The sequence below is a fragment of the Osmerus mordax genome, chromosome 13 (genome assembly GCF_038355195.1).
Source record: "Osmerus mordax isolate fOsmMor3 chromosome 13, fOsmMor3.pri, whole genome shotgun sequence".
In the NCBI taxonomy this organism is placed as follows: domain Eukaryota; kingdom Metazoa; phylum Chordata; class Actinopteri; order Osmeriformes; family Osmeridae; genus Osmerus; species Osmerus mordax.
Window position 1 is genome coordinate 6,506,150 of NC_090062.1, and position 14,639 is coordinate 6,520,788.

The 14,639-nt window shown below is 44.1% G+C and overlaps 2 protein-coding genes across 3 annotated transcripts; both read left to right on the plus strand.

The window, feature by feature from the left end:
• Window positions 1-794: 794 nt before the first annotated feature.
• LOC136955305 (lactadherin-like) lies at window positions 795-9,003 on the plus strand. 2 transcript variants are annotated; one of them, XM_067248986.1, is made up of 10 exons: window positions 795-931; window positions 3,090-3,215; window positions 3,311-3,442; window positions 5,665-5,778; window positions 5,911-6,092; window positions 6,299-6,454; window positions 6,681-6,825; window positions 7,478-7,680; window positions 7,801-7,956; window positions 8,742-9,003. In XM_067248986.1, exons 1-10 carry the CDS (start codon window positions 856-858, stop codon window positions 8,883-8,885), a joined length of 1,434 nt encoding a protein of 477 aa, XP_067105087.1. In that variant the 5' UTR covers window positions 795-855; the 3' UTR covers window positions 8,886-9,003. The 2 variants fall into 2 exon arrangements, with proteins under 2 accessions (XP_067105087.1, XP_067105088.1); XM_067248987.1 differs by having other exon boundaries at window positions 7,496-7,680.
• A 2,957-nt stretch (window positions 9,004-11,960) lies between these two features.
• LOC136955411 (hyaluronan and proteoglycan link protein 3-like) lies at window positions 11,961-14,020 on the plus strand. The gene is made up of 5 exons (XM_067249117.1): window positions 11,961-12,087; window positions 12,288-12,510; window positions 12,612-12,757; window positions 12,865-13,167; window positions 13,328-14,020. Exons 1-5 carry the CDS (start codon window positions 11,961-11,963, stop codon window positions 13,621-13,623), a joined length of 1,095 nt encoding a protein of 364 aa, XP_067105218.1. The 3' UTR covers window positions 13,624-14,020.
• Window positions 14,021-14,639: the final 619 nt, after the last annotated feature.

Sequence of the window (14,639 nt, forward strand, 5' to 3'; positions counted from 1 at the left end):
ACTCGGCTATACAACTGACATCTCGGAATCCACTTCCTAGCAGATGAGACAGCTATTCATGACACCCCTCATTGGACTACACCAGCAGCTACGTCATTTCTTTCACGGAATCTCCCAACCCCTACATCGTGATTGGTTAAAAAAAAGAAATAGATGTACTTTCAGTAAAACATTCTAGGCTAGTGATAGGCTAGAATTAATTTTAGACTACTGATTTGGAAATTGATTGAACCGGATAAAATACAACTGTATAGTAAACAATAGACGTGGAAATGACAAACTCTTGAAAACTCGTGCATTTTTTATGCATGTTTTGTACAATATAGGATAGGCATACATTTTTTTTTAACCAATAGCGAATTCAATCAATTGACCTAAAGGACACAACTTTGACACAACCTAATCCCAATCAGAAACCTCGAAAATCTTCACCCGAAAGTTTTGCTTAAAGTCTGGAGAAGTATTTATAAAGTTCGGTAGGCTAACAGAAATCCACTAGGTGGCGACAGATGTCTCTCTAAAAAGGCGGATTGTCAACGCCTGGAAAGTCAGTTATTATGAGAATTGAGTGGCCAACAAGTGCTTTTTCAAATGCTTTTTCATTTTAAAAGTAGGCCTTATAGTCTGATTATTTCTACATTGCAGCCTATGGATCTCTTGTAAATATAGCCATCAGCAAGTATGGAAGCTGTTTCCAGCGCTGACTGGTTAATCCATGGTAAAAAAAAAGAAAAAAAAAAGAGAAACTAATTTAGAGCCCGCCTACCATCACTGTCAATCTCAGCCGGGAAACATAGCGGTTCAATACCACCACTAACCTGGGAAGGTTAGAATTGGCTACTTGGGGAAATCAACATGAGACGTTTCGGTCCGACGTTAACCTTTCAATATATTACCGTCTGTATACTTATTGCTGTCAGCTCCGTTAAAGGTGAGTTTTTAAAATGTACTTGTGAACACGAGACTGATAAATAAATCGACATGCCCATAGGCTACTCAACCGACCACATTACAATTTTAGTTTTCAGACCTATACGCGTCGTATAGCCTAGGTGTTTGCATGCCAGTGTGATCAATTACGTTTGATTGATTATATAGGCTACAAGTTGATTATCACTAAACTGTTGAACTGGTAAACGTAACTCTTTGATACTCTAAACTCAACTGTTGGGGAAGTCAATACCATTTTTGGACATTAATGTTTCTAAACATACCCAAGTGGTCTGATAAACTGATGCTCGACTTGTTGAAATATTAAGAAGACGCTCTCCTTAACTCAAAACTGTCAAGGCAAGATTATGGATGTCTGACCTTGGACCAGATGAATCTGCCAATATCCAAATGAGTGCTCTATGAGACCATTGACAACGTTTTTGGGCATTCAAATCATGTGAACCATATCCATATACTTCTGTGCTCTGACTTCCTGTTGTTATTTTAAAGGTAGACTCTCAGTCTGTGAGACACTGTGCCTAGTATTTGGTGACCATTGTCTATTCCAAGGGTTATTTTATAGGGCATGTTTTAATGACAAATGTCTTACCTGAGAGATGCAGCCAGTGTACATCTCTCTGGCCCACAGTGCCTGTGGGACATGTGCTACACTAACACACTGGAAACCTCCTGAAAATAGGCTATGCAATGTTATGAGGGTTTAGGTTGGTTGAGGGGCATACATGGACCTATGTGAAGCCCTTTGTGACATTGCTTGTAAAAAGGGCTATACAAATACATTGGATTTGATTGGATTCATGTGTTACCAATATAAAGTGCATTCAGTGTCTATTGTAATGCGAGAATAACATATTTAGCCTCTCTGTTGCATAAGGGTATGTGTGTACCTGTCCACCTGTTTTTGATCAGAGGAATCAATTTGATCAGTCTCTGTGAACCTGTCCATGGTTGTTGTATAAAGTTCCTGTGAGAGAAGGAAAAACATTCCTATTGGTACAGCACCTTGTTCTGTAACCTGGATTATCCACCAATCTTTTAATCCAGAGTCGGCACACAAACACGTTCTGTTAGTTCAATCAAGTGCTTGTTGGAATTACCTTCCCTGCAAATCTCAGAAACTTGCACACATTCACCTTTGGCTGTTGTAAAAACTTAATGCCATCAGCAATTTCAACACAGGTCCCTGTCACCACTGAAATTATTTATGAACAAAATGATAGAACCTGTTTGATCAAAAGAGACAACAAACAAGTTAGTTTTCTCTGCTTAAATTCTGTGTATAGCCCTTTTGTCTTCTTCACCTTTTACAAGCTGATATTCATGCTGTAACATGTCTGCGAGCTAAATCACACTAGTTCTAAACACTAGACTTCGAAAGTACACAAGTTTACATTAAACTCAGTATCCTAGGACATATTCAACCAAGGACATGGCAAGGAGTCATTTTAATGGATACACTTTGTTATCATGTTGTTAGCATGTTGTTAGCATGACAAATGTAGATATTGTATTAAAAAATAACTGTCTCTCATTCCATATCACACATTTAACTGTATACTCTTCATTATAAAACACTTCATACTGCTTACAGTACTTTTCATTACTTATATATAGAATATTTCCATATGATCAAGGACCTCACTCTTCTACCTTCACTGGATGATTGTGTGGAAACAGTGGTCAGTGAGTCAGCACTTTGGAACTCAATGGTGTCATAGCCAATGTTGGTCCCAACACCAGAGGTCATTTGTTTAGTTCCCACAGCTTTGGACAGCAAAAATATGAATTACCATATAAGTATATGGAAAACAACAGTTAGTTATATCCACCAGTCACCCGTCCTGGAATGGTCTTGTGGTATTTTTTGATGGAGGAGCATGTACTGGTGTGACTGTAGTTGTAGTTATTTGATTCTGACTACCTAAGCCATTGTTTACTGGAGCTGTTTTGTAGCATACACAGCCTATTCCACTGTGGTTTTGCCCTGTTTTGACAGGGTTGCTGCATGTATAATAATGTTATGTTATACACATTATATATAGCACTGGCATGAGCTGTTGAGAGGTATACTTCTGTGACATGTAATAATTTCTCTCTGATGTCATCATCAAATCACCCCTCAACCTTCTCCTCAGGTGATTACTGTGAGGTGAACCAGTGCCATAATGGAGGAACATGTGTGACTGGGGTAGGAGACGAGCCTTTCATCTGTATCTGTGCAGATGGCTTTGCCGGAGACACCTGCAACCTCACTGAGACTGGTAAGGCCAGGCTGAGTCTTGAATGTCCCCTCATTTAGAGTCAGTTGACCATGACTTGAGTTTGTTGTCTCTTTCTCCTCTGGCTCCTTCACCAGGACCCTGCAGTCCAAGCCCCTGCAGGAACGATGGCACCTGTGAGGTCATCACTTCAACCAGACGCGGAGATGTGTTCAGCGAGTATGTGTGTAAATGTCAGCCTGGCTTTGAGGGTGCCCACTGCCAGATCAGTAAGTACCTACCTGAAGTGATCCACTTCACACCCGACGATGCACCAGTGCTCTCGCCTGCCTTCTAACCTGACCCCTTTCTTGAGTTCAGGTCAACTCTCCCAGGCAAAAGACAGGCACATACTGTATATGCACACACACATACTCGGAAGACAGGAACCCAATTTACTGCACCAGGACTACAGTAACTTCCAGAACATGTACTGTACGTCATTCAGGGCTACTACTGTACTGTCACAGTAAATATGAAAACACCTCCAAAATGTCCACTCTGTTTCTGTCTGAAAGACTGTGAACACTGTGGCAAGTTCATGAGTCTCATGAAAGACGTTCTTTCAGTTGGCTGTTCTTTAAGTGCTAATGAGTCCTGGCCAGTCCAAGTCTCTTAGCATGCAGCAGCTCTTTAGAGACAACCTTCCAATTTTGTCGGATTAGGCTTAACCCCAATGAAATGTTGTCAAAAAAAGTATATAAACTGCAATTATTCACATAAAATAATTGTATAAAATGTACTAGATGAAAATGGTAGCACTAAATACCTAAACCCAATCTAGTACCCTCTTTCCCCATTCCTAATGTGGTAAGAAACAGAACTACAGACCAAGTAGGATGACTCTTCTTAACCTTATGTGGCCAGTTCTTATGAACTGCTGTACTGTAAACTGTTAGTGACACACCCAGGGTGTGGTGTATGGGCTGGTGTGGATATGGGCTCCAAATGACAAAAGCGGGCGTTTGTGTGAGTGGGTGTGCTGGTTCATGATTGGGCTTTTTTATGCGCAATGTGTCTTTGTTTTCAGTAGCTGGTATTTCTGTCCAGCTGTGCGTGTCACACTAAGATTATATGTGATTTGGGCAACTACTGTTATGGAGCTCTTAGGACAAAGACCAAGGCAGAAAAAAGTATGTTTATTTCAGGAGTGTTGGAACCTTCATCAGTCAAGTTTTCCTCACTATCTTAGAGTCTCTGAGGCACCTTCAGTCTCCAGAGACTGATCTAATCTGGTCACAGGGCTTCAGCTGAGCATAGGAAGCAACAGTTAGTTTTCCACTCCACACACAGCCATCATCTAATGCCACGCTGCTGACCACCAATTGTAGTGTGTGTGCCGTCTGGTGTTCCACGCCCAGTACTGTGAGCTGTTATTGAGTCATACGTCACTGTGTTAGCAGAGGTGGGCGGATCTTTGGGATTCTACAACCATTCTTTAGTGGCACCAGCATGGCTGGGATGTCCTTAATGAGTGATCCGTGGTTATCTAGGTACAGGAGATCCTGTACGGATTTGGACAGTTTTCATATTTGTGTGTGTGTGTATTTATGCATGTTTGTAGAATATTCCTATATAAATTAATACTAATTAGCGGATTCAAATATAGAATTTTAAGTGTGTGTGCCTGAGTCTACAAATCAAGGTTTTAATTAGATCAATTAGATGTGACAAATCCTCTTAGTGCTCACGGGAACAGCAGCTAAACAGCCTTACAGGATGTGGCGTCACTGGTGTCTGGCTTCTAGATAAAAGCATGGATGAGTCTCTGAGAGCGGGTAGAGACACACACACACACAGCTTTGCAGTGTGTGTGTGTGTGTGTGCGTGTACCCAGGTCAATTCTTCAGGTCCACTCTTAATAAACTCCATCGTGTTAGCAGACTATCCGTGAATTCTAGCACAATAGTTGTCTACATCATCAATCTTTTGTGTCTTAATTTAGAAAATGTTTAAGTAGAATGTTAAAGCCCAATGTCTGTCTTAAACATAAAAAAATGAAACACCAAAGACAGCAATGTTGCTTCAGCTGGACACACTGCAAGAACACAACGCAAGGATGCCCTCAAGTGGAGAATAAAGAAATCTGCAGCCAATAGATAAACCATCCTGTATCCCTCTACTGGTGTTATGACACACCCACACACACCCGTCCCTCCCCCTGCCCTCCCTCCCACTGACCTCCACCTGCACCCCCTCCCTCCCCCCATCCTCCCCCCACCTCCTCCGACCCCACAGTCACCTCTGTCATCAGGTCTGAGTGGACAGACGGCACCTGCAGACAGGCAGGGGGGGAACACAGACGGGGTATTGTGTTGCTCCACCTGGCTCGTAAACCAGACCTGGGTTACTGCTGCAGCCCGGCCCCCGGGGGCTCGTGTGTTTTAGGATGGATTAGCAAGACAACTCATGATAACCGACATATTATGTTTTTTATTTTCTTCCCTTCAAGATGTAAATGACTGTGCCAACCAGCCCTGCAGGAACGGAGGGATGTGTCGAGATCTGGATGGAGACTATGCCTGCCAGTGTCCTTCACCCTATGTAGGAAAGCAATGCCAGCTGCGTAAGTCAATAAAACAACTAGATGTTTACGACAACAAAGGGAATCCCCTTGTATCACAGAATACCCAGCAGAAACACTTATCTTGTATTGTAATGATATAGATGTTAATCCATCTGTGTGTTTGTGTGTCAGGTTGTATCTCCCTCCTGGGTATGGAGGGCGGGGGGATCATTGAGTCCCAGATTTACGCCTCCTCTGTGCACTCCGGCATTCTGGGTCTCCAGCACTGGGGTGCAGAGCTGGCTCGACTCAACAACCAGGGCCTGGTCAATGCCTGGACATCAGCCTCCCATGACAGGAACCCATGGATTGAGGTGAGAGGACCACTACACACATGGTGTGGAGGTCATTATTAGAATAATTATTGTTAGTTGTAGCAGTACTTACAATATGATTGCTTCTAATAATATTATTTACAGTATTATTATAAATAGTATTACTGACAATGAAGTTGTAATTGAAGTTGCAACAAAGTCGAGGGATATTGACTGGTCTGACCTCTGCTGACCTTTGACCTCAGATCAACTTGCAGAAGAAGATGCGTCTGACAGGCATCATCTCCCAGGGTGCCAGCCGCATGGGCACCGCTGAGTTCATCAAGGCCTTCAAGGTGGCGGCCAGCTTTGACGGGAAGACCTACACTACCTTCAGATCTGAGGGCCAAAGGAGGGACAAGGTGAGGGGTGACCTTGAGTGCTAAACTGCACAATGGAGCAGGGGTTCTCAAACTGGAGATGTGGGATGAGCGAGAGGAAAAGTATGTATACTGCATAAGATATTGCAGTGGGTTGGCTAAAATATTTTCAAGAGGGGCCCGACATAAAAAGGTTAGAGAATCAACATCATGGAAATAAATGGGGCGATCATCTGGTTGATCCTATGTCTTTTGTCCTGTGCCCCAGGTGTTTATGGGTAATGTGGACAATGACAGCACCAAGACCAACATGTTCGATCCACCGATTGTGGCCCAGTACATCCGCATCGTCCCTGTGGTGTGTCGCAGGGCATGCACCCTGCGCATGGAGCTGGTCGGCTGTGAACTCAATGGTAAACAGACAGACAGAAACACTGTGGGGGAGTTCAATCCTTCTCTGTGGTTCTGTCTTCCCGTCTCCTTCCTGAGGTTTCCTTCTAGACCAGACACAAAGAGAACCGGAGATTAATCTGGCAGCCATACAAGGCCCAAAGCCCTCAACATAGACGTTATGGGACATATAGTGTGCAACAAACGATTTTTTGGTCAGGCGGACCGCTCAAACTGACCTTGACTGGTAGCACACACTCACATTCACGTCACACACGCCTCGTCCATCTGGTCTCCTCAGCTCCACCCTGTAAACATACGTCTGCTTGCCACTGTTTGTAGCTACAGCTGTAGCTGTCTTACTGCTAGTGTAAAGCAAATACTGTTTCTTTTACTTCTTTTTCGAAATGATTTACTGTCAATTTCTGTCTTTTCACTGGCCAATGCTTCACCTGCGGTCTGTCTTCCTGTAATAATTGGGCATCTCCATCCCATACTGTCATACAGTATCTAAAAAGTCTCATATTCCTATCAGCTTCCAAAATGGTTTCTTTGCATGTCTTGAATGGGTGTTTTCTGCTGGTGTATTGGTTTCTGTCGGTGGATTTTCACATTTCTCCCCGGTTCTTTCCCTGTGCGTCTGCCCTCCCTCGTCCCTCCCTGTTGTTGTTAAAGTGTACTCAAACACCACAGGTTGCACTGAGCCTCTGGGGATGAAGTCCCGTCTCATCTCAGACGGACAGCTCTCGTCATCCAGTGCCTTCCGCACCTGGGGCATCGATGCCTTCACCTGGCACGCGCAGTTCGGCCGGCTGGACAAGCAAGGCAAGACCAACGCCTGGTCAGCTGCTACCAACAACCGCTCTGAGTGGCTACAGGTAGGTGTCAATCAAACCCGCAGCCACTCAGTAACTCCGCCTGCTGCTGCTGGTCGGCATCTTACCTGCATGTGGTTAAGCAGCCATCCCACCCTTCCTCCCATCTATCCTGTCACCCAGGTGGACCTGGAGAAACCCAAGCGCCTCACAGGCATCATCACGCAGGGAGCTAAGGACTTCGGGGTGGTGCAGTACGTGTCGATGTTCAAAGTGGCATACAGCAACGACGGCCAGACCTGGAGCTTGGTGAAGGATGAGAAAACAGACACAGACATGGTAGGCAGCAGCATAGCATATGCTTATCAGACTGTGTCCATGGCAACTTGTGTGGAGGCAAATCCAATGATTCACAGACAGCAACAATATATTTATTCTATTTATTTTGGAACGTTGTACTTGCCACCACAGATGAGGGACATGAAGTGTTAGGGAGGCGTGTGGCTTTTTATTTATGCCATTATCACTTGTAACAAAGACATCTGGCAGCTTTGTTGACATAAGTTAAGACTTTAGTGTGTCTCCCAGTCCCCAGTCTGCGTCAGTGTCTCACACGTCACCCTGTGGCACACTGAGAAACCACTTCTCTCTCTGGACCCATGTTTTGACAATCTCTTCACTTCCTATTTTGAGGCTTGCCCTGATAGTGGTGTGGTCTCTATATCCTTCTCTTTGTGTGTGAGAAGACAGGATTGCACTCCCCCCCCCCACCCCTACCCCTACCCCCACCTCAGGGACTGGGAGTAGCCCAGCTGCAGTGTGAGAATAGGGTTTGGCTTTATTGATTTGTATCTTAGGAAAAAACTCTTTGATCTTTTTATCGAGTGCAGAGTTTTCTGACCCTTGACATGTTTAAATAGCCTGCAGCTTTTTCTTAAAAGCTACAATGGGTAAGGAGAGTCTCGGCTGTTAGCTTGTCATGAGAGGTCAGCTCTGCTTGATTTATACCCTCCACTGAGTGATCTTTGCCTTCTAAGTAGACCTTTCGACTATCCCATGTCTACTGTATCGATCCTTCCTGTCTTCCTATTCATCACAGATGCAATGTATATATTCTCTTGCAGCTTTTTCAAGGCAACATTGACAACAACACTCATAAGAAGAACTTGTTTGAGCCTCCCTTTTACGCCCGCTATGTACGTGTTGTTCCCTGGGAGTGGCACGAGCGAATAACTCTTCGCATGGAGCTGCTGGGCTGTGATGACTAGAACTACATTTCCTAGAAAACACCAGGGCTCAATCTACACCCACCACCACATGGAGCTGCTAGACTATCATGACTAGAACTACATTTCCCATAAATAATGATCAATGACATAAATAATAAGTGTACACTTGGGGGGGGTGGGGGGGTTGGTGGAGGCACTGAACAGATATATAATGCATAGAATGTAAGTGTATAAATGTGTGCAACAGAGAACTGTTTTTGGTTTTACATTCTCGTTTTTTTACATGCAACTGTACTCCGGATGAAGCTTGAGTCTGTTAAATGGTTGAAAAAAATAAGCCTATATTTTGTATCAATGTGCTTTTTTTCAGTAGTGACCATGCCATGCATTATAGCTTTAGTAACTGGACAGAGCCTTCACATTATGCTTTGAGTTTAATTTCTGCAGATTTTAACATTTGTTTTTCAGTGTGCATATTACCTATTATCTGTAAATCTCAATTGATTACACAACCTCACGTTCAATTGTGCAAGGTAACAGAGCAGTGTGTTTGAAAGGGACCTGTGCAGTGTACATACTTATTACAATAAGCTCATTAATGTAACTTTAATATCACCCATAAAGACGGTTTTGTAGAGTAAACCCTGGAAGGCACAGTATTGTATAACATTTAGCACAGAACTGTGATATTTACATTTGAACAGATTTACTTTAGATAAATCTTAATCTAAATCTTTAGATTAATTTCATTCCAGTATGATAATTAGTGTGTTATACTCCATTGAGATCTTGCGTCACATTGTGACTCAATGTGGTTTTGCATAATTTTTTAAGAAATGTGTTGGTCTTCAACAGAGGTCATTAAATAAACTGATTGATTGATGAATATGTGTGAGTTCACATTTTACTCATTTGCTTATTTTTACTTTTGATTTGCATTATTATTGTGTACTTGTCTCCAGTCCTTGGTTTCACTTTTACTGAATTGGTCCTCATGTCTTCCATGTTGCTTCCAATTCTCTCTGTTGTGAGAAGAGGCTAGGAATTGTTTTTGGAGGATTCTACTGTCGTTTCCTGACTGTGGGTTTGGACGCCCAGTGGAGAAGTAAGCTGCTTTCCATGCAAAACCAAGTGTTGATCCTGTTTTTTGTATATTTTATGTGACCACATCAAAGAGTGGTAGAAGAAGAAGACTCTCTGCCCCACTTTGGTGTCCTGTTCACACGGTCACCAGGAAGCAGAGCCGCCTAAACCGCAGCACACAGACAGTTCCAGCACACCACGCTCTCTTGCTGTCATCCAGTCTAGCCACAGAGGGGTTTCTAGTGTGGATAATAGTGCTGGTTTCTGTTTCTTTCTCCTGATGTTTCATTCCCACTGCAGGACTGCTGGGCCAGTGTGGTGTTTATGGTAGTAATTATACCCTGTAGGACCCTTGTCCCCCTGCTATTCCACTGGCCCTGGCATGTCTAGCCCCTGGCCAGACCTTTAATCTGCACTCCGATGAATACACAGAGGGACTGAACACCTCCAACACATCTGCAATCACTGTGTGTATCTGTGTGTGTGTTTTTACAACTGCGCAGGAGACTTTGCACCAGAGTAATACACGGCTCTGACTTGACCAACATCTGCTTTCCGAGTGTTTAGAAAAGATGGTTTAGATGAGAGGAGCCTTCTTTGCTTTCTCCACATGTAACAGAACAGACCCCTCCTCTTCAAACAGATGGCCAACATGAGATCATTTGTTTTAGTTGGTGCTCTGTTAGAAGATGCTGGTTCCCCAAATGACAGCTGTGGGACGAAAACCAAAACAATATTCGTAATACTTCACAATAATTAAGTGAATTTCACACTGGAGGGAAATTATCTCCATGTGAGCAGAGTGTGGCCATGACCTCGTAAAATAGTTATTGCTTAATTTACACTGCAAATTGAAAAGGTGAGTTTGTTCTAAATACGTTAGGATTTTTCTTATGTTTTTTATCAGCTGCAATGCGAAGAGCTTGAAGTACTTTTTTTGCGTTTCCCCGAAAAAGAAAGAGGGATTGCCAAACAACTCTTTTTTGACGTACGCAACTCTGTGTACCCTCACCCTGTGACCGTGTCCGCAGTGTGAGAGGTATCTGCCTCCGGACATCGCTGTTGCTTTCGTCCTCGTAGGTGGGAAAAGTAGGCTAGAAAATCCGTACGACCAGGTGAACGGTAAGTGTATTAATAATTAAACACAGTTAATATTATTCAAATGCACAGTTTGGTATTTGTTATATTTACATAGGTGTACAATTGATTTAATATAATTTTGACAACAATGGGAATCAGACACCTACCTGGGGGTAGGCTGCAACTTTAGGTTCTCCTCATGCAATATGCAAAAAGTGAAATATTAATGGCAGTTAGTGATATCCTTGAGTTGTCATACATGAACTGTGCAAAATAATGTTTAGGCTATTTTTCAGATCTGATATACTGGATCAACCTTAACGAAAACTCTGTTACAACTGACAATGATCAGTTAGCTTTTGTTGCATCTCACAGATCTGAACAATAGCCTATTAAGGGAACTGCACGTTTTTTCTTTAATTAAAAACAGCCCTCCTGGTCTGCATTAGACTGTATCTAATTACACTGTTTATGCAAAGCTTAGATAATGTGTAAACAATATTCAGTCTTTGGTACCATACAATATATGAGAAACTGCTGTGAACTGCTGTAGAAAGTAATGTAATTGTCCTTAAAAAATACGAAATTCTATCAATTATGAGCTTACTAAATGGAACAGGATCTGATAACTTATTTAGAACTGCAGGGGAAATTGTGTAGCCTACATTGTGCAATAAACAAATACTGCTCTCTGTTGGCGACTAATAGTAACGCCAGCATTTGTCCAATTGCATTATCCTATTGACACGCCAGTCATAAATAATTTGCAAATATCCAGATGTCAGTAAAATACACAATTTGACAAAACGCAAGGTGTCTTTGTATCAGAATAATATATTGAAAACGAATGTGTTCCAATCCGATCAGACGTCCTTGCGAGCTGAGAACCAAAGTTCTGCTGCGTGTTCTGCACTACTATTGGCGCCAGAGACCACCAGTCCTGTAGTCAGGATGGTGCTAGGTCACCACCTCCCCCTGCTGGTAATACAGCTTCTGCTCAGCTACTGCCACACTGCCACCGGATACACCAATCGATTCTTCTATCAAGACTCCCTCAACAGCAATGGCAACGGAGAGAGTATGAGATCTCATTGATGTTTTCTGATTGTTGTTTTATGGATAACAGCAAAATATTTGGAAGCAATTGTCGTTTTCCACTGTAATGAATGATATACAATGCACCAGTAAAAACACAATGCCTAGGCTATCATGTTTCAGCTTTGCCACCCTCGTGTTTTGGTCACTTGAGATTCTCTGTACCCCCTACCTCCCCTCCAGTCCACTTTAACGGCGTGCAGCTCCGTGTGGATTCCTCACAGCTTTCTGTTTTTGGTACGAGGGGCGCCAACGCCACCCTGCCATGCCACTACTGGTACGAGCCTGAGCTGAGCTCTGCCAGAAGGGTGCGGGTTAAGTGGTCCTGGTTGCCTGCCGCCGGGGGCCTCGAGACGGATGTGCTTGTGGCCATTGGACCCCGTCACCGTGGCTTTGGAGATTTCAGGTATGGTCGATAATACTAACTGGAATGATGTTTGCATTTTTTTTCAACAATTCAACTAGCGATCAGTTAACATTTTGGGGTTATACATTTTGGTGTGCCAGGGGCCGAGTTCAACTCATGCAGGACTTCCCAGGAGATGCTACACTGGTTGTGACTGAGCTACAGTTGAACGACACAGGTCGTTACCGTTGTGAGGTCATCGATGGGCTGGAGGACGAGAGTGTGATTGTCGACCTCGAGTTACAAGGTACAGTTCAATCTTTGAATTCCTCTGTCTTCTCACACCGCAATATCTTAAGCAAAGTTCTTTTTGGTAGGGTCTTTCATCACCTCATCTCATACGTTCCCCTCCAGGTGTGGTGTTCCCTTACCAGCCCCCTCACGGACGCTACCTCCTCAATTTCCAGGAAGCCCAGCAAACCTGTGCAGATCAGGACTCTATCCTGGCCACCTTTGAGCAGCTCTTCCAGGCCTGGGAGGACGGCCTGAACTGGTGCAACGCCGGCTGGCTGGCAGACGGCACGGTGCAGTACCCCGTCACTCAGTCCCGGGAACCCTGCGGGGGGGCGGGACTCGCCCCGGGCGTCCGTAGCTACGGCATCCGTCATCGCCTCCTGCACCGCTTCAATGCCTTCTGCTTCTCCTCCTCTCTCCGTGGTGAGAGAGTCGTGTCTTTACATTTTACCGATGTCCTGCGACTTGTTTATTTTGCATTGCGAAAACATGTTCTATACACATTGAGATAGACGAAAGAAATGAAAATGGAGAAAAACACTGCTCCTCTTGTATAATTTCAGTATTCTCTATTTTTCTCCAGGGAAAGTGTATTACCTCCAGAACATGGACAAGCTCAACTTCACCGAGGCCCAGCAGGCATGTCAAGAGGATGGGTCTAAGATGGCCAAGGTGGGCCAAGTCTACGCTGCCTGGAGATACCAGAGTCTGGATCGTTGTGATGCCGGCTGGGTGGCTGACGGGAGCCTGCGCTACCCCATCTCCAGGCCCCGCACCAACTGTGGCCCCCCGGAACCAGGGGTGCGCAGCTTTGGGTTCCCACCCCTACAGGACAAACATGGGGTGTACTGTTACAGTGCTGTCATAGAAAAAACATAGGCCCTTCATGTCCAGCTATAGGTCACAATGCCTTTAAAAGGAAGAAGTTGACAAGCCTTGAAATGAGATGGGATACAACCACTGATTGTCCACATAATGATGCAAGTCTAAGCCAGTTCATACAATCCCCTGGTTGTGGGGTTGCACATATGATCACATGACAATGAAACGACACGGCTTGGTAATGTTTAATACAGGGTGAACCACTCACAGTTATAACAAAAGCATGGCCTGTGTTCTGCTGCAACAACTTGCATATTAAATGCATTTTAGTAATACCTCATACACTATATTTATCTACTATGTAAACTTGACAGCATATTGAAGCTGATGTATTGGAATAATTAAGTGGCTTCTCCACTCCTGTGAAATGAAAGTAATGTATTTCTACTGTATCGGTATATACCTCAGTTAGTTGTTCTTTGATTGTTGGTGGTTTATTTAAGCTGTTGACCACTTGGAATTAACTTATTTTTATAAAAATAAAAATGTCTGTCTCTTTCTCTCTCGCACGCAAACAAAGGTGTCACTAAGTCTATTGGAGCACACAGATGAGTGAGACTGATGGGGTCAGGAGTAGAGAGAGGTAATGAAAGTGGTGTGTGTGTGTGTGTGGGGGGGGGGGCAGAAAGAGATGGTAAGATTGATAGGTGATGAGCAGAGAGAGATGGTGGGGGTGAGGGGTGATGAGCAGAGAGAGATGGTGGGGGTGAGGGGTGATAAGCAGAGAGAGATGGTGGGGGTGAGGGGTGATGAGCAGAGAGAGATGGTGGGGGTGAGGGGTGATAAGCAGAGAGAGATGGTGGGGGTGAGGGGTGATAAGCAGAGAGAGATGGTGGGGGTGAGGGGTGATTAGCAGAGAGAGATAATGGGGGTGAGGGGTGATTAGCAGAGAGAGATGGTGGGGGTGAGGGGTGATTAGCAGAGAGAGATGGTGGGGGTGAGGGGTGATTAGCAGAGAGAGATGGTGGGGGTGAGGGGTGATGAGCAGAGAGAGATGGTGGGGGTGAGGGGTG

Excerpts from the sequence above, each read along its gene's own strand:
- LOC136955305 (XM_067248986.1), top strand. The coding sequence starts at position 856 with ATGAGACGTTTCGGTCCGACGTTAACCTTTCAATATATTACCGTCTGT. Across the intron at positions 3,443-5,664 it reads GGGTGCCCACTGCCAGATCA|ATGTAAATGACTGTGCCAAC; the intron begins GTAAGTACCTAC and ends CTTCCCTTCAAG. Across the intron at positions 6,093-6,298 it reads ACAGGAACCCATGGATTGAG|ATCAACTTGCAGAAGAAGAT; the intron begins GTGAGAGGACCA and ends CTTTGACCTCAG.
- LOC136955411 (XM_067249117.1), top strand. The coding sequence starts at position 11,961 with ATGGTGCTAGGTCACCACCTCCCCCTGCTGGTAATACAGCTTCTGCTC. Across the intron at positions 12,088-12,287 it reads CAGCAATGGCAACGGAGAGA|TCCACTTTAACGGCGTGCAG; the intron begins GTATGAGATCTC and ends CCTCCCCTCCAG. Across the intron at positions 12,758-12,864 it reads TGTCGACCTCGAGTTACAAG|GTGTGGTGTTCCCTTACCAG; the intron begins GTACAGTTCAAT and ends GTTCCCCTCCAG.